Source organism: Berghia stephanieae, chromosome 11 (genome assembly GCF_034508935.2).
Source record: "Berghia stephanieae isolate SIO BIC M18660-M18661 chromosome 11, UCSD_Bste_1.3, whole genome shotgun sequence".
Taxonomy (NCBI): domain Eukaryota; kingdom Metazoa; phylum Mollusca; class Gastropoda; order Nudibranchia; family Aeolidiidae; genus Berghia; species Berghia stephanieae.
The window spans coordinates 11,397,360-11,420,572 of NC_088370.1; the positions used below are offsets into that span (position 1 = coordinate 11,397,360).

The 23,213-nt window shown below is 36.3% G+C and overlaps 1 protein-coding gene across 2 annotated transcripts; it reads right to left on the reverse strand.

The window, feature by feature from the left end:
* Positions 1-2,889: 2,889 nt before the first annotated feature.
* LOC144957065 (solute carrier family 22 member 18-like) lies at positions 2,890-22,647 on the reverse strand. Of its 2 annotated transcripts, XM_078888031.1 has the most exons (12): positions 22,582-22,647; positions 22,044-22,169; positions 18,875-19,274; positions 17,179-17,422; positions 15,898-16,030; positions 13,297-13,400; positions 11,377-11,472; positions 10,981-11,093; positions 10,114-10,215; positions 9,594-9,714; positions 5,360-6,941; positions 3,627-4,818 (listed from the first exon to the last, which is right to left on the reverse strand). In XM_078888031.1, exons 3-11 carry the CDS (start codon positions 19,253-19,255, stop codon positions 6,766-6,768), a joined length of 1,470 nt encoding a protein of 489 aa, XP_078744157.1. In that variant the 5' UTR covers positions 19,256-19,274; positions 22,044-22,169; positions 22,582-22,647; the 3' UTR covers positions 3,627-4,818; positions 5,360-6,765. The 2 variants fall into 2 exon arrangements, with proteins under 2 accessions (XP_078744156.1, XP_078744157.1); XM_078888030.1 differs by lacking the exon at positions 22,044-22,169 and having other exon boundaries at positions 2,890-4,818; positions 22,358-22,588.
* Positions 22,648-23,213: the final 566 nt, after the last annotated feature.

Sequence of the window (23,213 nt, forward strand, 5' to 3'; positions counted from 1 at the left end):
GTACACAGAAACCGTTGTATTGATATATTATTCTTGGACACGGTTGAAAGACAACCAGTACCATAAGCAATGCATTCCCCCATAGTAAAAGTCATTCAAACGTTTTGAGATACACTCCAGCACGCTTTCCTGGAACTCCTCAGGACATGCAAAAACGTTTGAGGAAACACGTAGATTGCCATGACGTTTGATGAGGAAGGGAGGAGGGGGGGGGGGGGTGCAGTGAGGCTCAACGGTATGGTCTTCTTAGCATCGTAATCGAAAGATATCTAATTCGAATATCCACAGTGTTATGGGACTGTCAGCAAGCCACCTCTCTCTAGCTCAATTTGCGGTGCTGTGCTGCGGCTGACACCTGGGTTATTCCGGTCTTCCCCTTGTATAAACCCTAAGACAAATTTTGGCACAGAGGATGAATAAAGGGAACTTTATTATTATTTACTTGATTGATATGTTATAAGTGTGTACGTGTATGTGTGTTGAAGAGGGGGGGGGGGGAAAAGAGACCACTGTATCACAACATTCATTTACCGCCTTAGCCAACCATTATCACATCATGATCATGGCCCGTGGCATTGAAGTTGGAACTAATGGCGAAGTTATGAGAATAAGCAAAGAGGGGTTCTTTTATGTGAAACATTTAAGGGAGTGTGTGAGTGGCTATGTATGTCTGCGTGTGAAGTACACTGCATGCATACACTTGCAGTGTAGATAGATATACACGATACACAGATAAGTAACAACTGTCAATATTACAGTAAGTCATCAGTGGTGGAAATCACTGGCGCAATAAAAAAAACAAACCTACTTTAATTTTTTTTTTTTTACGTTGGCTGGGTGAAATTAGTTTAAGGAAACCGTGTTCGATGTAAAAATTTGTTCGAGGAAGGAATGGAATGGTAACAAAGAATAATAAGGAAAAAAAATAGGAAGGAATGGGATGATAACAAAGAATAATAAGGAAAAAAATAGGAAGGAATGGGATGATAACAAAGAATAATAAGGAAAAAAATAGGAAGGAATGGAATGATGACAAAGAATAATAAGGAAAAAAAATAGGAAGGAATGGAATGATGACAAAGAATAATAAGGAAAAAAAATAGGAAGGAATGGAATGATAACAAAGAATAATAAGGAAAAAAAATAGGAAGGAATGGAATGATAACAAAGAATAATAAGGAAAAAAAATAGGAAGGAATGGAATGATGACAAAGAATAATAAGGAAAAAAAATAGGAAGGAATGGAATGATAACAAAGAATAATAAGGAAAAAAAATAGGAAGGAATGGAATGATAACAAAGAATAATAAGGAAAAAAAATAGGAAGGAATGGAATGATAACAAAGAATAATAAGGAAAAAAAATAGGAAGGAATGGAATGATGACAAAGAATAATAAGGAAAAAAAATAGGAAGGAATGGAATGATAACAAAGAATAATAAGGAAAAAAATAGGAAGGAATGGAATGATAACAAAGAATAATAAGGAAAATAATAGGAAGGAATGGAATGATAACAAAGAATAATAAGGAAAAAAATTTGGGACATTCGAATGAGTTTGAGGAAACTGTGCTGGAGTGTAGATGTAACCAGGAATCACAATGTCAAAGAGAGCAAGATTGAAGGTAAATCTTGGCCCCAATGGTTTTGTTTGTTTGTTTGTTGCTTTATGTCTCTTCCAACACAATTGAGGTTATATGAGAGACCGCTGAAACAAAAAACAAGCAATCTAACAAAAATAGTACAAATGTAAATCAAAATCATAACCTAAAGATATCATAAGCTAAATTATAAATAACCAAGAACAAACAGGCAGAAGATTTACAGAAAAAAAAAATATCCCTGTCAAAAATACAATCACAAACCAAAGAAGCAGGATAGGCTAGTAAAGAGAAGAAGAAACGACATCACTATCAGATCGTACACCCATGCGGACATCATAGGTATATGATTCAAGGGTGATGCTCCCATCCAACCACCCGCTTGGCCCCAATGGCCTGTTGTATTGTTTGTCATCTGAAGGATAAAATCATCAATTCAAATGTTGTTTTTTCTTGATTATTTTATGCGATGATGATAACAATTATAATAATAATAATAATGATTACTTCGAGAGAATTCATGTGTCAATCAATAAAGTATCAATATCAAAACAACCAGTTTCCTTACATCTCTGGGGTAGGAACTCAAAAAGCAATATCATATTGGTAATAAATTAATAAAACTGCAGTCCACTACCATTCAATAGGATGGGACTATTACTATTAAACGTTGTTGATTTTAAATATATTTATATTATATGCGCATTTCTAGAATGAATCTCATTCACCATGCTTTATTTATTACTCTATCTGGCCATATGCCATTTCATATAGCACAAATCACCACTAAGGCGTCTTTTAAGAAAAAAGCAGCACTCCAACAAACAATATCTGCCGGGATCTACAGGCCAATCCTGTAATGTGTGTAAGTGTAGGTAAAGCGGTGTTAAATGTCTTACCCAAGTCAACAAGGTTTAGGTCCAGAGATTTGAGATCATTTGTCAGGCACCCAGACCAGGTACCAGTCACTAAACAGAATCAACATGGCTTTTTTTGAGACAAGATGTAGCAATGAGGTACTGTCACTTACTGAAGTAGTTGTGTGTATATCCATTTTCATGGGAAACGATGAGTGGAGATTTGATAATGAGTGTGCCGTCATTGGTAAATTTGGTAGTTTGATCAAGAGCTTTTATACTTATTCTTATAGCATTGCTTATAGACCTAACTTAGTATGATATAATCCTGTTCTTGTGGGTTTCGTCGAGGTGGAGTAGTCTGGAATCAACACAGAAAGTAAACCTTCTGCAGACAACAAACAAAATATCAATATAATGAAAACAATTGGATTTCAATGAAAAAATATCTGTATTAACCAGAATTTGCACGATTTCTACCCTTATTATGATAAGATTAAATATCACTTTAGGTCTGAGTAAGCTAGCACAAGTTTCCGTCTTACTCTATCTGGTTGAAAACAAATTTCAAAACTATCATGATATCCGTCTATGTTGCGGTGTTCCTACAGTTATTGAGAACATCAGCAATATAATAGTAATAGGAAATGAATGAGACAATCGTAAAGTCCTGGCTCAAACGAAAGACTGTGTACATCTAAACCTCTGACAAGTGGTAATCTCACTTGCCCTCAACGTTTTGCCGGAGTGGAATTCTTTTGAAAGTAAAATCATCTTAGACTTTATCATTCTCTCATCCTTCAAAGCAATGTAGAGTATATTCTATACATATCAAAATAATGAAAACAAATTATTCAGTGTAACGTCAACCAAAAAAAAAAAAAAAAACCAACCCAAAAAACAAAACATTTAAAAAGCAATTTAGTAGGTTTAAATTTAAGAAAATTGTAATTAATTAACTATTGCATAAATTGTACATATCACAGCTTGACGAACAGATCAAACTTTTCCATGTCAATCTTACAACCTGATCTCTGCCCAACGTAAGCAGGTAGATCTTGTCAATTCTTCTTTCATTTTCATTCTTCCTGAATATCTAAGCAATCCACAACAAAATGCTCCCCCCCCCCCCAACCTTCTGTCTAAAATATCACGTTTTTTTCTACCTCTTTTTTGTAATATTTAAGTCATTGTTTTCACTAGTATGCATGACAATACTTTTTGTATAGATAGTTCGAAGTTGACGTCACTCAGGTCTTTGTTATTGTTTTTTGCCATCCGCGTTTATGAGTAATTCTCACTAAACTGTATTAATCGGACTATGAACGTTCATGGTTACACATAATTTTGTGGGTTGATCCTTTATACTATACTTACGGATGGCAATGTTGTGAGCTTATTAGCCAAGTGCATACTATCTATATATATATACTTCCTAAAATTTGTTCTTTCTGCTGATAAAGAGTTTTATGTCCGAAATGCTAATAAAACAAATGCACTGTCATTATCATTGGAACCTATTTTACCTTATCGTATTTGCTATTTTAATTCTCCAAACAGTTATTGTGTTCCATGTCAAAATGTGTCGGAGTCGGACACATTGTAACACCTGGCAATATAATGTCACTAGATATTCCAATTCCCCAAACGTTCTTGTATAACGAGGTTTCACTTTTATTATTTCAAAAGTCTTCAGAATTCTAAAGGCATTGACAACTAAAAATATGGGACCCCACAAAACAAACAAAATAACAAAAGGCACAAAATATCAATGATAAGAACGAATACTCATAAAAAGGTCATTTTTTTCTTCTTCTTCTTTAACAGTCGTCCTTTGTAGTCTTGCGAGTTGCCTTATTCTCGGCATTTCAAACAGAACAGGAATATCACAATAAATCACCATAAATCGCTAGAATTGTACAAACCAAGTGAACAAATCGGCGACGGGGGGAATTTAGCTCAAGGAAAATAGCTAAAATTGTGTCAGCTTCCCTGATTACAATGCAATGCTTCTCTTATTGCTCCCACTTCCATTGTTATTATATCTGGGAAATGGGCGGAAGGACAATAGGACTATTGAAATGTTACTTATATACCATTTCTTCATATCAACCACGTTGATTCAATAAACAATAAACATTAAAAGAACACCTACATTAATCAATAAGTCCCACATCATTACATTTTACTGAATTAACCAATTAACAAAATATTCAATGAAATTTGAAATGACAACCAGATAATAGCCATCTATAAAAATTATATATAAAAAAAGAGGTCAGTAGTTCTTTTGGAGTCTTGAGCTCCATGAAGCTGGAGTCTATCCCAGTTTTGATAGTTTTCAACAGAGTGCAACGATTACTTGTCACCCGTAAATAAAACTGCAAAGCATTTCAACCAAATTTTACAGACCCAGCTACCCAAGCACTGATGGATGGATAAAAGAGTAGTAAAAACCAATAAAAAAAAGAGATCAATCCTTGTCTTTTCACTTACTTTGAAGTGAATGCTCTCTCTACCTACTGGGCTGTCAGATATATCTGAATTTTTAGTCACAAGTGTGACAAACTGTTTTTTTAAAAAGTACCCTTTGATGTACAGTACTGTCAATGTACTCTAACGATTACTTGCTATCGTTTGCATAAGACGCAGGACTATAATAAATGAATACTTAACCAGGTCTTATACTTATACCATTCCAGCAGCCAATAATTGGACAGAGGAGTTTGAAAAAAACAAAAACATCATCTCTCGTGGGTTTGAAAACCTGTCAGTTTGCTTATGGGGCGAGCATTCTTCTCTTTGAGCTTTCAAGACCACCCTTTGTATTATATTACAGTTTTGTCTGCTGAAGAAGGTTATGGATTAAAAATATACAGCTTGAAAAGTTATAAGCAGTGACAAATATATTGAGCATCTATGAATAGGAATAAGACGCATATCCAATATCACAGGTTTTTTTTTTGGTAACAAAGTCCCCTTAGTCACACGACAGACCATGCCATCTTTAAACACGTTTTGGACTCGGGCACGCTAAATGCTCCTACCGAATTTTCGCTACACACACTCGCTACACACACTACATGCCTTTAAGCAATGTAACTTCGGCTTCAGGCACGCTTTGTTAAAAGACTGTATCTGATTCTGATTGTTGTCAACTAACTGCCATGCATCATATTTGGCGTATGCAAATTTCACCAATATGGCAGACATTTTGCACTTGTCACTGACCACAAGCCTCTGGTGAAAATATTTGGACCAAAAAATAGCATGTCAGCAATGGTGGCAGCAAGAATGCAGAGATGGTCAATGGAACTCAGTGCTTACCAATATGAAATTCAGTTTAGAAAAACAATTGCACTGTAATTCAGATATGCTTTCTTGATTACCTCAGTGAGAAACAAAACAAGATGAAGAATTGGTTTCCTTTGACTACAACCTGAAAGGACTTGATATTGTTGAACGTTCTGCATTTCACACTGGATGGTTGGCCTAACAAAATCAACAATGAAAGATTGAAGCTTTTTTTTCAATGAAAAGAAGAAATAACCTTGGATTCCAATGTTTTACATTGGGGACTGAGAGTTATAATTCCAGAGAAATTCAGAAATCAGGATGCTGATGGAATTACATGAGGGTCACCATGGAATATCAAAAGCATTGGCTAAGAAGTTACATCTACTATCTACTGGCCAAATATTGATAAAGACACAGAGGAAAATGATTCAAACTGCAAAATTTGCTCTATGGTGAAAAATATTCCAACGAAATACCCGTCTTAACATGGACATTCCCTTCAAAGCCACGAGAAAGACTTCATCTGGATTTTGCAGAATTTGAAAACAAGCATTACTTAATTCTAATTGATGCAAAAATCAGGATTCTCTCCCCTATGACAAATTACTCCATGTTTTTTTTGTTTTTTTTTTTCAAATTGAGTGTTTTTATTCAATTTTTACTATCATGAATTATGAAAATAAAAATAAAATTAAAGAAAACAAAACAAAAATTGAAAACAAACATAGACTAGATATACCACTACAACGGGCTATGCAGCAACATTGCGCGGTGTGGCACGATCACGACTAACTAACAAAGGGAAATAACTCATGAAATTTATTTCACAGAAATCTTTGGTCCATGTCTACTTCGAACTCAAGCACGCTTCGGCATTCATTAAGCACGCCTAATCCTTCTCCTGATCACCGTGCTTTAAGGTGGCATGAACTGTATTAACTTATCCCCGTGTCATAAGAATTTAATGAAGTATAATAAACATTTATTTAGAAAGCAAAAGAAAACAATCAATCACTGTTTCTCCCGTTGTAACTTTATAAGAAGAACCACTGTGACGATTGAGCTCGTGACAAATCCTAGGTACCCAAAAGAAGGGAACCCCAGGGAACTCAGCATGTAACCCCCGATGGTAGGCGACACACTACGAATCATCGAGTTGACTGCCATGCTCAGACCCAACATAGCACCTGAAATAGAGATTGCGATATTATAAGGAAATATAAAATTATAGGAAAATAAAAAGTGAAATTAATTTTTAAAGAATATTTGAATAAGGTTTGCATTATATCAAAAGAGGATTTTGCACTTATTATTTTCTATGTGCTCAGTAGTTGGGAAGCTTGGAAAAGTCGCTACATGTAAAACATGCGTATGTCAAAAAAACTCAGAATATAACTTTTTATATGCAGCCTGATCATTATTTAGGTAATAAAATGTTAAGGCACTGTTAGATTTCATTTTCTACAAAGACAATGCTATCATCAAGCAGGTAACAGTTCTACACTCATGTATAGGACAAAATGGGAGCAACGCGGCTCAGTGGTACGGTCTCTGCTTCGTACCCAAAAGGTACTGAGTTCGACTACCCGCCTCGTTTGTGTGGCCTTGAGCAAGTCACCTCGCCCTAGCTCACTTTGCAGCGTTGCACTGCGGCTAACGACTGGGCTTTTCCAGTCTTCCCTTGGAATAGACCCTAAAGACAAATTTCCCCTTGGGGATGAATAAAGGGAATTTATTTATTTATTATTATTTATTTAAAGAGCCTTTTACAAGGACACACAAATTTGTTCTGCCCAAGGCAGGGACTTGTCCCGGGAAATTAAAATAAATTTTTGACAACTTGTTCGTGGTGGTGGTAGTGTTGATGACATGGTGGTAGTGTTGATGACATAGTGGTAGTGTTGATGACATGGTGGTAGTGTTGATGACATGGTGGTAGTGTTGATGACATGGTGGTGTGTTGATGACATGGTGGTAGTGTTGATGACATGGTGGTAGTGTTGATGACATGGTGGTAGTGTTGATGACATGGTGGTAGTGTTGATGACATGGTGGTAGTGATGGTAGGATTGATGATTGTTGGTGGTCGTTCTCATGCTGATGTGGTGATGGTGGTTGCAGTTGTTGTGGTAGTGATGATGAAAGTCGCTTTTCCAGTCTTCCCTTGGAATAGACCCTAAAGACAAATTTCCCCTTGGGGATGAATAAAGGGAATTTATTTATTTATTATTATTTATTTAAAGAGCCTTTTACAAGGACACACAAATTTGTTCTGCCCAAGGCAGGGACTTGTCCCGGGAAGTTAAAATAAATTTTTGACAACTTGTTTGTGGTGGTAGTGTTGATGACATGGTGGTAGTGTTGATGACATGGTGGTAGTGTTGATGACATGGTGGTAGTGTTGATGACATGGTGGTAGTGTTGATGACTGGTGGTAGTGTTGATGACATGGTGGTAGTGTTGATGACATGGTGGTAGTGTTGATGACATGGTGGTAGTGTTGATGACATGGTGGTAGTGTTGATGACATGGTGGTAGTGATGGTAGGATTGATGATTGTTGGTGGTCGTTCTCATGCTGATGTGGTGATGGTGGTTGCAGTTGTTGTGGTAGTGATGATGAAAGTCGTGATAGTGGTCACACTAGGGTGGTATTGATGGTATTGATGTTGTGGTGGTGGTGGTGGTGGTAGAGACGATGATATGGTGGTGGTAGAACGGATGATGATGGTTTTGTGGTGTTGCAGTATAATTGGCAGAGATGCCCATATGGTGGTGGTTGTGGTGGTGTTGGTAGTGATAATGATTTGGTGGCGGTTGTAGGAGTGATGATAGTGATGATTATGATGTGTTTATATTAAGAAAGGTAGTGAAGATGATGTGACTGTCGTTGTGCTAATAATGTTGTGGTTTCAGTTGTAGTCTAGCAATTCGGATGTATTTTTGTCGTACTCCGAAGAAGTGAGGTGTCGCAGTGAGGCCTAAATAAGCTCAGAAGACACCAGCAAAGCATCATCTTTCAACTAAGAACACAACACATACCGCTCAACAACCATTTAAGCAAAATTACAAAAGACACATCCCCTTCCTGCCCCCTATGTCAACACCCCAATGAAACAGTAACACACCACTTGCTTGAATGTCAACCTCTTGAAGACCTGAGATGCACATTCCTCCCACCAAATCCAAGCATCAGTAACACACTTTATAGTCACCTGGAACAACTACAAAAGACATCTAACTTCTACGTCATGGCACAAGACCGAAGGGCTAGAGCTCAGGTGGTCGCTGGTTCGGATAAGTAAGTAAGTAAGTCATACTCCGCCGACTTTTTAAACAGTCTAGCATTTCAGTTGTATTTTTTTGGGACGTACAATTTTTTTTAACAGTCTAGCAAAATTCAAGGAGTTTCCAAAGAGTTTTTCTCTCCCTAAAATCAAAATCCAAAGGAGTTTTCAAGGAGTCCTTGAATTTAAGAAGGCCACAGGGACCCTGAAGTGTATTTGCCTAATGTCCCACTCTGGCTTATAACCCAATAAAAGGAATGAAGTTGACATCACTCAGCTCTTTGTTATTGTTGCTGTATACAGCCTGTTACTCATTCGCTCTCACTATATTCTATTAATCAGGACTATAAACCGTAAAGGTTACACACATAGTTTTGCGTGTTGGTGGATGTTGTGAGTATTTTACCTAAATGCAAGGCATCAATACAGTTATCACCCGAGAGATGGATCATGGCGGTGACCACGGTACCGTACTTAATATTTTGAAATCCTCTCAATGTATTATGATTATGATAATAATAACAAAGTCCTAAGTTACAGTTATAATACCTACCTGTATCAGTATTGGGTACTGTGTTCGTGAGAGCTGAAGTGGTGATAACTGTTTGGAATGTTAGGCCTGTCACCAGGGGCAAGAACACCAGGCACATTTGCCATATACTCGTTACCAATGACTGCAAGGGGTAGGGAAAAAGTTTTGCAAGAAACAACAACAACAACATTAATCCTTTTCCCCTCCCCCGTTCCCCTACCTTAGTCTTGAGATAAATATAGTTTTGATCTCATTACTTCATCTCATTTTTGAGCGCTCTCTCTCTCTCTTGCACGCACACACACATTTTCACCTATATTATTATGACAACCTAATATATATATATATATATATATATCGTGCTTGCTTGAAAAAGGCCAAAGGCAGAAACGTTGTTTGTTTTGTGCTGTTCCCTTATTTATGAATCACATTTATTCCCTTTATCTTTCTATCCAAACCCAAATGAACTTGAAAGGGTCAATCTAAAGGTGAGCACAGGACTGTCTTATTAAAAAAGGTGTGAGAAAGAATCAAAGCTTACCAGAGCAAAATACGACACGGCCAATAGGGAGGCTGATCCAGCCAGGATGATGAGGTCAGAGAACCTCTTGGTGGCGGCGCTGACGGCAAACCCTTGTACCAGCTGTGTGGGGTTGGATATAAATAGAATTACATGAGCCATTATGAAGATGGTAATGATGATGATGATGATGATGATGATAATAATAATAGTAATAATAATAATTACAATCACAATATGAGAATAATACTAACAATAATAAAAATAATGATAATAATAATAATGTACAAGAAGAAGAAGAAGAAGAAGAAGAAGAAGAAGCAGACAAAGAAAAAAAAAGAGGGGGAATGATGGGAGTAGGAGAAGGGAGAACAACAACATCAACAATAACAAGAGAGTAGTCCTTCAGAGAAATTAGGCCCATGGAGCTGGAGTTTATCCCAATTTCAATAGCATGATATGGACAATAGCAATTGCTTGCTACCCTTTGGACAGGACGCTAGCTTATCGTAAAGTACTTTTTGTCTGTCAGATATGACAAGACTCAGCTACCCAATCACTGCTGGGTGGCATGTTTGGGGGGAGGGGGGGTGTCAGAAAAAATCGCGACTGCACCCGGGATCGATCTTCGTTTCTTTGCTTGTGAAGCGAGTGCTCTACCCACTGAGCTATTGGATCCCCCAATGACAACAGAAACAACAATACAAAACACATAATGAAAAGTTGTTCTTTGTTTTTTTTTACCTCAATTCCTGAGAGACATCCAATGCTTGTCGTTACTTTGCCAGTTTAGTTTTATCTTCATCTTATACATACAGCAGTAAACATAGCCATAGGGATATTGACCCTAAACAATTTTTTTTAACATTATGCAAATTCAAATCTCACCATAGACAGGACACCGATATATGACATCATGTAACTATTTTTATCAGCTGACAACTTAAATGTCTCCAAAGCCACGATGCTAAACATACTTTGGAAAATACCGATGGGAATACCTGGGGATGAAATAAAAGAGAGAGAAAATTTTTTAAAAATTTAAAAAATTGAGCTTTTAAAGAACCTTTGTTTAAAAATACGTGCTTAAAACATATCTGTTTCGATTTTAGTAGATGATATGAGAAGCAAGATAGGTGTCTTGTTTGTGTTGTGTTGTGTGTGTGTATGTGTGCTTGTGTGTGTGAATGAGTATGTTTCAGCCGAAGAATTTGTAATTTAAGAGTTTGATGTCTCGGAGTATAGCACTATATAAGTTTTCAGCATTATTATTATTAAACAAACCTGTTCCAATTTTGATGGACATGAGAAAGAAAGCACCAGGGGCTTTGAGGAGATTGAGGATTTTTGATATGCTGAACACACTGTCTTGATTCTGATCTAAAAACAAATACAAAAATAAGAAAAGGATATTGCAATACATTAAGTAAAACACAGTGATACTCCAATCCCATATATACAGTGGAACTTGGATACAATGGGAATAGCGGGACTATCAGAAATTCCTGTAGTAGCCGAGTCCTGTTATATCCCGTGCGGCTATGTGGTCTTGTGGTATGACACTTTCTTTCGGATCTGAAGGTCATGGGTTCGAGCCTCGCTCAGCGCATGGTTGAGTCCTTGGAAAAGGCTCTTTACTCACATTTTCTCACAGTACTCAGGTGTAAAATGAGTACCTGCCGTTAACAGAGTTGTTTATGTCGGCAAAAGTTGTAATGTCGCCTAACAGGCGTCATGTCTCATTCTACATGTTACGTGTTGCTGTTGGTCAGGGACCACTTGTAAAGCGCTTTGAGCACATTTAGTGGATATTGCATTATATAAAAGCTCAATTAAAAAAAAAAAAATCCATGCATACTGTATTTGAATGGAAGCAACACTGAAGACGAAAGGAAATAAAAAAAACGGACAGAACATATTTGAGTTATCTTCCTAAGTAAAAGTAATTAAATCTGATGACGTGACTGTGACTTCAATCACTATAACTCCCCCCCCCCCCACTATACCATCCTTCGCCCTCCTCTACCATTTAATTCAGAACAAAAGTTGAGTTGGAACAATGCAATGGTTAAATTCTATCATCCTCGTTTCCTCAACTTTCCACCAATCCCGACCCTTGCCATCCTGTGCGGCTATGCGGTCTTGCGGTATGACACTCGCTTTCATATACGAAGGTCATGGGTTCGAGCCTCGCTCGGCGCATAGTTGACTGCACTTCAAAACTTAAGTAGTGCACCAAGCATTGGCATGTAGTGGTGTATTCTCTTCGAGCCAGGGCACCCACGGAGCCTTGCGTTTATCCTGGTTTCTGGAGCATTAAACAGCAATTTACTACTACCCTTTAGATAGGATATTGGTCTATTGCAAAGACTCTGTTGACAGGGGGAAAAAGGGAGGGAGAGATTCTGAAAAATATCTCAACTACATCTGGGATTGATACTGGTCCATTCGTTAGTAAGATATGTTACAGTGAATGACATAATCAGTCAGATGGTGAAAAGGTTTGAATTGAGAGATTGCCAAGTTTAGTTAGAAGGTCAATTTTTATCAAAAATAAGTTCTTGTCATAAATGATTAAATCAACACTTTTTGTACATCTTCTGGAGATATCAAAGCTTAATTTCACTTCTATTTTTGTCAAGTTAAAAAGGTATTAAATTTGAGAAAAGTTGCTGGACACCTTTCCCATACATCTGACCATAACTTCATAAAATTTTTAAAAATCACCCGATTTACTTCAAATAAAGATTAAAATGCTCTGGGGAGCATATTTTTTCAGAAAATAATTTTTTTTTAAAAATAAAAAGATGTAAATCCAAAATTTTCACTTTCCGACTGATTATGTCATGCACTGACACATTTGTGCTCTCTACTAACTGATGGGAAATCAAAATAGGACAATTTTAACCTTTTAAGAAATCATCATTCAAAGAAAAAACCCCCAAACAAACAACCCACGATCATGTCTATCTTTCTCATTCCCTCATAAAAATGGTCTATAGATGACACTGTTATTAGCTCTATAAGCCACTTGTACAGCAGGTTATAGTTATATAAATAGTGTTACAGCTATGAACTAATGTTTTATGGCGAGAAAGATGCTTCCTTCCTCAACAATTACGACATAGGACATGTTTTGTCGTGAAAATATTCACAAAATAAATTAGAATTAGAATATAAATCAGGAATAAGCCGACACCTCACCTTTATTGACCTTTACCCTTTTGACCTTGGGTGGAATGTTGGTGTAAATAAGGACAGCGCTGAGTAGTGAACCAAGACAGGCGATCAGAGCAGCTGTCTCCAGGCTGCAGGGATACAAAGTACAACAGCAGCATTTAATTTTGTTCAAAAATGTTATTTTCCATTATTCAAATGATTATATAAAACATAACACAGTGCTTCTTATGGAGGTCCCGATAGCTCAGTTGGTAGAGCACTCGCTTCTCACGCAAAGGGACTGAGATCGATCCCGGATGCTCCCAGATGCAGTGAATGGGTAACTGAGTCCAAAGGATAACAAGCAATTGCTATTGTCAGTTTCACGATATAGAAACCGGGATAAACTCCGGCTCCCTGGACCGAATGGCTGTGAAGGAATACTTTAACACAGTACTTCACTTTGACATCTGAAAAGATGGTTAATCAATGTAACATTGAAATAAAAAGCATAAATAAACGTTCTAGACAACAAAAAGTCCTCAGAAAAACAAAATAAAAATGAGTTTCCACAACCGAGGATCAAAGCTCCAGAAAAAAACAAGTGATCAGTCAGAATCATGAACTCTGAATTTGGTGTCATGCTTTTGTTGGGGGAAGTGACTGAAGTGTTTTATACTGTAAAATTATTATTATTATCAAGATGACGATGATGATGATGATGATGATGATTATTATTATAATCATCATCATTTTATTATTATTATTATTAATATTATCATTAGTACTATTATGATTAGGAATTATTAATATTAATTTTGTAATTATTTTGTTATTATTATTATTATTATCATCAATATTTCTATTATTATCATTACTATGCATATGCTGATGACACTGACTTTATTGGCCTCAAACAAGTCAATGTAAAAGACATCCCAGAAGCTTTACAAAAACACCAACTGTATGTTAATAGTGACAAAACAGATGCAGCATTACTGTTAAGGAAGAAAGATGAATGGAGAGCCATGAAAAAAAAAGTAGAATCACTAATTGGAGACAAGGAAGACGTAGAAAGAAGAAAAATTGTATCGACGGTTGGACTAAATAAATTATTAAATATATGGATTAGAAAAGATAAAATTAAAATAAATCCTAAATTCAAATTATACACAACCCTTGTAAAACCAGTGCTTATATATATATATCAGCAATAAAAATTTTGAATATTTCATATGGTACAGAAAAACCAAGGATTGATTCGTTGACTGATTAACTGATTAATTTATTTAATGTAAGATTAACTGACCAATTGATAATGATGATAATTTTTGGTGTCGAATTGCCACAATCGTAACAAATTGAAAACGAAATGAATATGTTTATGTTGTGTATATCGCACGTGTGAAAAAAAGAGAGTGAGAGAAGAGAGAGAGAGAGAGAGAGAGAGAGAGAGAGAGAGAGAGAGAGAGAGAGAGAAAAAATAGGAGTGAAATATCTGTTCAATCTTAGTTATCGTTTAACATTATAACAAGTGTAACTAAATGACAAATTGCCATATTTATGGACAATAAAGATCTATTATTATTATTATTATTATTATTATATATATATATATATATATATATATAATATATATATATATATATATATATATATATATATATAACTGCGGAACATGGGCACTGACAGGAAACGAAGAGCAAAGATTAGACAGATTCCATAGAAAACAAATAAAAGAGTCCTGAACATACGATTCCCCACAAAAATAAGCAATAAAACACTGTATGAAAAATGCAATGAAAGACCCTTATCCATTCAAATCCTGGAGGCAAGATGGCGGCTTTTTGGGCATATATTCAGAAAAGATAAAAATATACCAGCTAATAAAGCCATGAATACATTTTTCACCCCATCTGAACTCTAAAAATACATAGGCAGACCACCCACGTCAATTCACACTGCCCTGAATAGAGATGTAAAATGCTTCCAAAATAAACCAAGACTTAAAACCATAGAAAGATCTTATGAAATTAGCAACCACATCTAAAGACCGTGAACTGTGGAAGGAAATGACACGTATGATTAGAGAGGCAGCTGAGGCATCCCAGTCAGATTATTAGGAAGTCAAACACTTACGTCAGTAAGTCAAGTCATTATTACTATTATTATTATTATTATCATCATTTTTGTTATTATTAGCATCATCAATATTATGTTAAAATAAAAATAATAAAATAATTGAGCTTTGATATAGCGCAATATCCACTAAACGTCCTCAAAGCGCTTTACAAGGGGTCCCTGGCCAACCGCAACACTTAACATGTAGGACGAGACATGACGCCTGTTAGGCGATATTACAATTATTTTTCGGACAGAGACAACGCTGTTAACGGCCAGGTACACATTTTACACCTGAGTACGGTGAGAGAATGTGAGTAAAGAGCCTTTTCCAAGGACTCAACTATGCGCCGAGTGAGGCTCAAACCCAGGACCTTTCGATCCGAAACCAAGTGTCATACCGCAAGACCACATAGCCGCACATTATCATCATCATACCACTATTAAGAACTGCTTTCATCACATTATTAACCAAATGACAGTAGTAAGTGGACAAAAAACGGATCTCTCATTTTTCCCACTCACTTGAAAAGCTTGGCTATCAACCCTCCAGTCAGCGTCCCCACCACCATTCCCAGCCCATAGGAGAGACCTAGTTTGGCAAGCGCATTGGCACGTTCCTTTGTATCACACACGTCTGTCACTATCATCTGACCCCCTGGAAATAAATAAGTTTTTATTGAGGAATATGTTTGGTTATTTAAAATATTGATCATATATACAGTCCACTCTGGATAATCGCAAAATTTCACAAGAAATGGAATGAATTCTATATTAAAGTCACTGGTTAATTGCAACAAATTCGGTTAATCACAACGAATTTTCGACCTCAAAAAATGGAAAATTCAAGATATCAATCAAACAAAATCTGATGATTAAATTTCATCATAGGTGAAATAATGACTGGTTAAAAAATCGAGAGTGGGCGGCGTTTAATGCTACAGTATAATGTCACCACTCTATTAGAGAAAAAAGGTGGCGGGGCTTTGCAGCATGGGTTTGTGAGGTGTAAAACCAAAAACTAGAGGTGCCAAAATGAGTCAATAAAATGGAGAGAATGATAAAGGGAGTAAATTTGACTCATAATTAAGGGAACAACACAAAACAAACAATGTTTTGGCCTTTGATCATTTTCAAGTAAACCCGAAATATATATATATATAAATATATATATACATATTAGATAGTCATAATAAATATTTGTGAGGTCATCTGTGATCATTAGATAGGAGGTAAGAGGGCCAGGCCTAGTCAGATTTCAAGACATCCAGGTTTATTTCTATATATTTTTCTGAAAAAAAAATAGCTCATCATGCACAATTCTCCATGCGACAGTTGAAAAGAGGATCTTAACTCTTTCAGCGCCATTGGCCGCACTGTGCGATCAGAGCAGAATCTGTTCTACTGGCCAATGGCCGCACAGTACGGCCGGTCTTGAAAGGCAAATACAATAATGTAATCCAATCCTACTATAAATTGAACCAATGGTATCATTTCTTTCCTCAGAACATTCAATTGGCCCTAGGGGGTATTTTAATTGAGACTGCGTCGAATTCGAATATGTCGCTCTGCCTTAGCTTGTCATTCTCATGCTGCCTCAATCAGGTGTCAGCCATTTTGTGATGGAAATGCGAATATAGCCTCAGCCCTGAAAGAGTTCATTTTTGTGTAATCATTAGCATTTTAGTCTAATTTTCAATTAATCAAATTTAGACTAAAACTCTATTTTTTAGGGTATTTTTTTTTACTGTGTCAAGTTCAACATGAATGGAAATCGAACAAAATTTGTCAAAAATAAATACTTACCCTGCATAGCATGCATAAAAAGAGATGGTAATCGAGACAAAAATAGAAGAGGAATGGATGTTGCTATGTACAAGAAAAAGTAGGATGAGGCAGATGCAATAAAAGCCATGGTCATTGCCAAACGACTCCCAAAGATATCGCCGAACCGACCAAACAGAGGACCTCCAGCAAGTTGAACAAAGGCAAATGTCGTCTGTAAATAACCAAATGTGACAGGGTCTGCCCCAAGCTGCTTTGAAAGATACTGAAAATGGAAAAAAATAAGAAAATTAAAAAACAAACAAAACAAACAATTCCTCTTTATTCATCTCTGAGAGGAAAATTTGGCAATGTAGTCTTGTGGTATGACACTAGCCTTCGGATCAGAGGGTCCTGGGTTCGAGCCCACTCTGAGCGCTGCATAGTTGAGTCCTTGGAAAAGGCTCTTTACCCATCCTCTCTTACCATCCTCAGGTATAAAATGAGCATGTTTACAGCTTTGTTTCTGTCAGAAAAAAATTGTAATACTGCCTAACATGTGTCATGATTCGTCCTATATGTTCGTGTTGCTATCGGCCAGGGACTCTTTGTAAAGTGCTTTGAGCATGTTCAGTGGATTCTGCGCTGATTTAAAGGGAAGACTTGATAAAATATCCCCGGAATGAGCCCCCCTTTCTCCTATACACACACACACAGCACATTAACAAAAAAATTTAAGGCCACATAGAGAGCGATGGCAGTTATCGTTTCCGATTAATACAAAAATAAGGCAAAAGAATTTTATCAACAAATGCGAAAGTCAGGGTCCATTTTGTTCGAGATTTTCTTCGTGTAAGCCTTCGATAATGTTCGAGATTTTCATGTTGCCAGTACAATGAAAATAGAGGGGTTAGAATGGGGAATTTACACATGTTTGAGATTTCCATGATTTCGAGAGTTCCATGTTCGAGATTTTCGTGCTGCACTGTATACAACTCACTGTTGTAATAGTCTCAAAATATAAATTTAGTATTGAAGAGTTAGTTTTGAAGCAAGAAACAAATAGATAGAATTGCACAGTACCAGGTAACCTTGGTAAAGATGCTCGTCTATTGCACAATACTTTCATTCACATCTAACAGACACACTTACCCTATCAGATAAAATTCACAATAGCTCTATCTGGATTTACAAGCAATCCATTTTTGTAATAAAGTTTTAAAATTATAATAGTGTTTACAAGGAGTGAGGGATGTAATGAAGTAATTGAAGGGAAATAATCCAGGTATTAATTTATGCTTAAACATTGGAAGTTATTTTCCTTTAATAAGTTCATTACAAGTGTTACTGACAATTGAGTTATCAAGACTATCTATATGTTTTAATTTGTAGTATTGTAGTCTTTCAGAGTCATATAAATCCCATGGAGTCGGAGTTTATTCAGAGTAAAATGGACAGTCACAGTTGCTTGCTACCCTTTGGATAAAATGCTACTCTATTGCAAAGGACTTGCCACCAGATTTAGCTGAACTGCTGGGTGGATAGAAGGGTAGAAAATATCTTGACTACACCCGAGATTGATACTCGTCCATTTCCTTGTGAGGCCACCATGCTATCACTGGGTTACTGGGATTCTATATTTTGAAATAATTATGATAAATTTTTGACAAGGGAGGTGATAGGAATATCAAGATAGATACTACATAAACTCCATAAATAGCATAAATTTAAGACCCACCGGGAAAACAGCATTCTGAATCCAGAAACAGCTTGCATAGAGGAAAACGTTGAAATGAGTGACAGCCACAACCACATTGATGCTCCTGCCAAAGACACGAATCACTCTCACTTTAGGACTATCCAGCAAGACTCCGTCTTCTTCTCTACCAATACTATCGTTGGCTTCATCAACAATATCGTTTACAAATTTCCCTCCAAGAAGAGTTTCTCTATCTTCATCCATGTCTATGTTAGTTCGTTGACCTAACCCATCCATCACAGCTTCTGATGATGATGAATAAAATCCGCCTCCAATAAATTGTTCACCTCCGTTATTTGCACCTTCACCAGGGGATGAGTTGGGGTGACCAGATGACTGTCGCACTCGTAGATCACTCATCGTGGAAATTTTTGTTGAACTAGAAGCATAGAAAATGTTAACATTGAGTTAAAAAATACAAAAACAAAACAAAACACAAACACGTACACACAAACAGATATTCACACTGCTAAGATTTCATAATTTTATACCTATAAAAAATACACAGTGTGAGTGGCAGCTTTGTATTTTTGAGGTTCCTGTAATTCCAATCACTATTTCCATCAATACTAATATATTGCGTCAAAAGATAGATTAATAAATAAATAAATAAGTTTACGCAAAAAACCTAGGCATCCCAGAGGGAGGTATTCCGATAAGAAATACAGATAATCAAGCAAACAAACACCTCATGTCAACAGGACTCTCCTATGCCGTTGAAATAGGCAAGGCTAATCTATATCTTATTATATATTTGGCAAATTGGATTTTTAGTAACACGAAGGCTCCCAAACCACAGGACCAATCATCACCAAATTTTGCATGGTGTTTACAATTGACATGAAGATGGTTTGCGTGTATTAGATTGATTAGACATGGTGATGAGATTATCAAATAAATCAAATTTGTTTAGTCATATCTCATCGAAATCAGACGCAATCATTTTTAGCATGTGGGTTGTTTGCCAACCTTCATTCAAGTTAGCGAACATGTCAATGAAAAGAGAGTACTTGCATTGAGTTACCAAGTAGTGGTTCCTCTCATTTTTTTGGATACATAATAATTTCTTTAAATCTAAATAAATCATTTTCCCAATGAATTCTACGATAACTGAGTGAATTATATAACATATTAACTGCAGAAAATATCTCTCCCTGCCCAAATATAAATCTCTGTGTCCTACAACACTTAAATCATAAATTTGGAGTTGATCGACTTTTAATCCAATACGGCCATTTCGACACTTGATGTGTCTCTTCAGAACTGAAGAGACGCATCGAGTGTCGAAACGGCTGTATTGGACAAAATGTGAGTTTTACTCATTTTATAATGCTCTGAATTGTCAATCTATCAAGCACTGTCAGAGCTACAGGACAACCATCAAATAATGATAATCAAAATAATAATAATTAAAAATCTTGCCCGAGACCAAAAAAAAAAAAAAACAACAAAAAGCAAGGGTACACAAAAAGGAACGCTCAAATCTGCAACTTTTGGGCCACAAGTTCGATGCAATATCACTCGACCTCATCCCCCTTCAGCCAGCATCCGAAATCACTCAGCCAATTTTATAAGGTGAAAAAATGAATTTCTTGGGTTACAGTTAATTTACAATTCTTAATTATTAATTGGTTTGTTAAAGTTACGAAGTGGTTATTCAGAGTCGACTCTGGATAACTGGAGGCAGTTATTCAGAGTCGACTCTGGATAACTGTAGGCAGTTATTCAGAGTCGACCCTGGATAACCATGTGTACAGATATTTAGAGCCGAGTAGCCTATCGAATTATCGAGTTGAGTTCTTGCGAGATGAGTTTCTTTCAATTTGATACCAGTTTACTACGGTTATTTTGTGACTTTGGCAATTTTAGTGCCAATTTCTTAAAACTTGGCGATTTTTCAACTTCAGTCGCTTATAAATAAGAATCTTTAATCAATTGCAAAACATATTCCATCAACAAAGCAATTTTAAATTAGCTTATAAACAACCATTTCTTAAATCGATCAGCCTAACTTATTATCTCTCTATTACCAAATGATATCTATAAACATAATATGAAGATAGAAGGGTGGCTGAGAGAGAGAGAGAGAGAGAGAGAGAGAGAGAGAGAGAGAGAGAGAGGAGAGAGAGAATTAATGAATTGATTTTTATTTTTTTAAAAATTGTTTTATAATTAGACACAAGTTGTAATGAATTCTATTAACAAATTCAGAGCAATCAAACAAAAACAAAACAAAACTTAAAAAGGAAGAAAAAATAATAGACACGCTTATAAACCTTATAAAATCGTCAAATGAATGTATTATCATGTTACAGCTAAAAAGTACACAAATATTTACACCCATTTGCTCCATCCCCTTCTCTTTCGATCATCTTCTCATTCATGGCCACCATGTGTCTTGTGCTGCCTTTTACATTTGGCGCCAGCGTGTCTAGACTAACGTCATAAATAAAGGAGTGTCACCAAAATTCATGCAACTGAGCAGAGGTGTAAAAAAATGATAGAAGGCATATTATTGTTTTTTTCCCCCCTGAACTACCACTGAGCAGAAAATGTTTGACATGACAAAAAACAACGGAACATTTATGAACAAATCCTAAAATCCCAGAAATCCGCGGAAGATTATCATCACTGGTCCCCACTATATTTTTTTAAATATTTCTTTTTTTTATTTTATTTTATTTTTTTTTGAAAAATCTCGACAATTTGCAAAAAATTGCAAATTTTGCGGCCGCAATGCAAATCACGGATGCAAAAAACTGCCATGACAGAAGAGACAAGAAAATACGAAAAAGTAAAACGATTTTTTCCCGTAGGGTTAAACAGAGGTGGGAGGGAAGAAAAAAAACAAACAGAAAAACCGTGTGGTTGGTAACTGGAAGTTCATCACTTATAACTGTCTACAGTTATTCAGAGTCGACTCCCCGACTCTGAATAACTGTAGACAGTTATTCAGAGTCGACTCCCCGACTCTGAATAACTGTCTACAGTTATTCAGAGTCAACTGTCTACAGTTAATCAGAGTGGACTCCCTGACTCTGAATAACCGTAGACAGTTATTCAGAGTCGACTCTGAATAACAGGAGAAAGTTATTCAGAGTCGACTCTGAATAACCGCAGCTTAAAGTTAATCAATATGATAAAATACCAAATATCACAATGAAAATTATCTAAAGCAAGCAGCTTAAAAATAAGTCGATTGATGAGAATCTGCTGGCGTTGATTTCTTATTCTTAGAGATGAAAAATCTTTCTTGAGCCTTGGCCTTGGTGATCTAGAATAAAAAACAAGGGGAGCCCTTTGAATTAAGTTTGAAATAATGCTAAATTGTATTTTAATTAACTTTGATTTGAAAAGGGTGAAAAATAAATGAATAGAGTGTGAATAATCCTAGCTAGCTATCTGGTGAGAAAAGTCTAGAGGCTAGACTCTTCGTCTCAATTATTCCATATTCCACCTCACCTGACGAATGATGATGAGATGACTAAGACTAAGACTAAGGCTAAGGCACTTCATGTTCAAGTTACGTCCTATTTATTGAACTTTCTGAAATGGCCTTAAACTGAGCGTCACTCGTTCTTTATTTCGGACAATGATAAAGCGAAAACTCGCTGGATTCTATATTTATGAACTAATGATTTTCTCGAGGAAAAAAGGGTCTCCACGCTCTGTGAGAGCAAGCCTACCTGTGTTGTTGTTATTGATCTGTTCGTAAAATTGGGTTTTCCCTGTCATCAACAAGTCGTGACTCCGTTTATTTGAAGAGTAGAATGACGTGTCAGTGTTGTGTAAACAAACGAAGTGAAAGTTTTCCATAGCGAAAGATAATGAAACAAAAATAAAATCCCAAAACAAAAGCGAGCTTTATAAAAACTAAAATTGAGCTTTTTTTAAATAGCGCAATATCCACTAAACGTGCTCAAAGGGCGATATTACAAATTTTTTTTGGGACAGAGACAACGCTGTTAACGGCCAGGTACTCATGTTTACACCTGAGTACGGTGAGAGACCAAGTACTCACCTTTGCGCCGAGCGAGGGTCGATTCCAGGACCTTCTGATCCGTAAGCGAGTGTTATACCCCAAGACCACATAGCCGAGGTCCGATAACCCAATTACTTATGGGCTCATTGTTGTAATGGAAATCTTTTAAAAAATGACTCAAAATATTGTCCATTACAACAATGTTAAACTAGGCCCATAAGGATGCCCGGATGCCAGACCTGCCATACATATGTACACGTGGTATCAAACCATTATCCAAAAAACAAGTGTTGTGATAAAAATAAACAAAGAATGACTAAAGCCTAAAGCCCATGC

What these genes read in the sequence shown, in the direction of transcription:
- LOC144957065 (XM_078888030.1), bottom strand. Translation starts at nt 19,255, where the DNA reads ATGAGTGATCTACGAGTGCGACAGTCATCTGGTCACCCCAACTCATCC. An exon ending in TTCAGAATGCTGTTTTCCCG is followed by an intron (nt 17,423 to 18,874) that starts GTGGGTCTTAAA and finishes TTCCATTTTCAG; the next exon opens with TATCTTTCAAAGCAGCTTGG. An exon ending in AAGGGTAAAGGTCAATAAAG is followed by an intron (nt 11,473 to 13,296) that starts GTGAGGTGTCGG and finishes ATTTGTTTTTAG; the next exon opens with ATCAGAATCAAGACAGTGTG.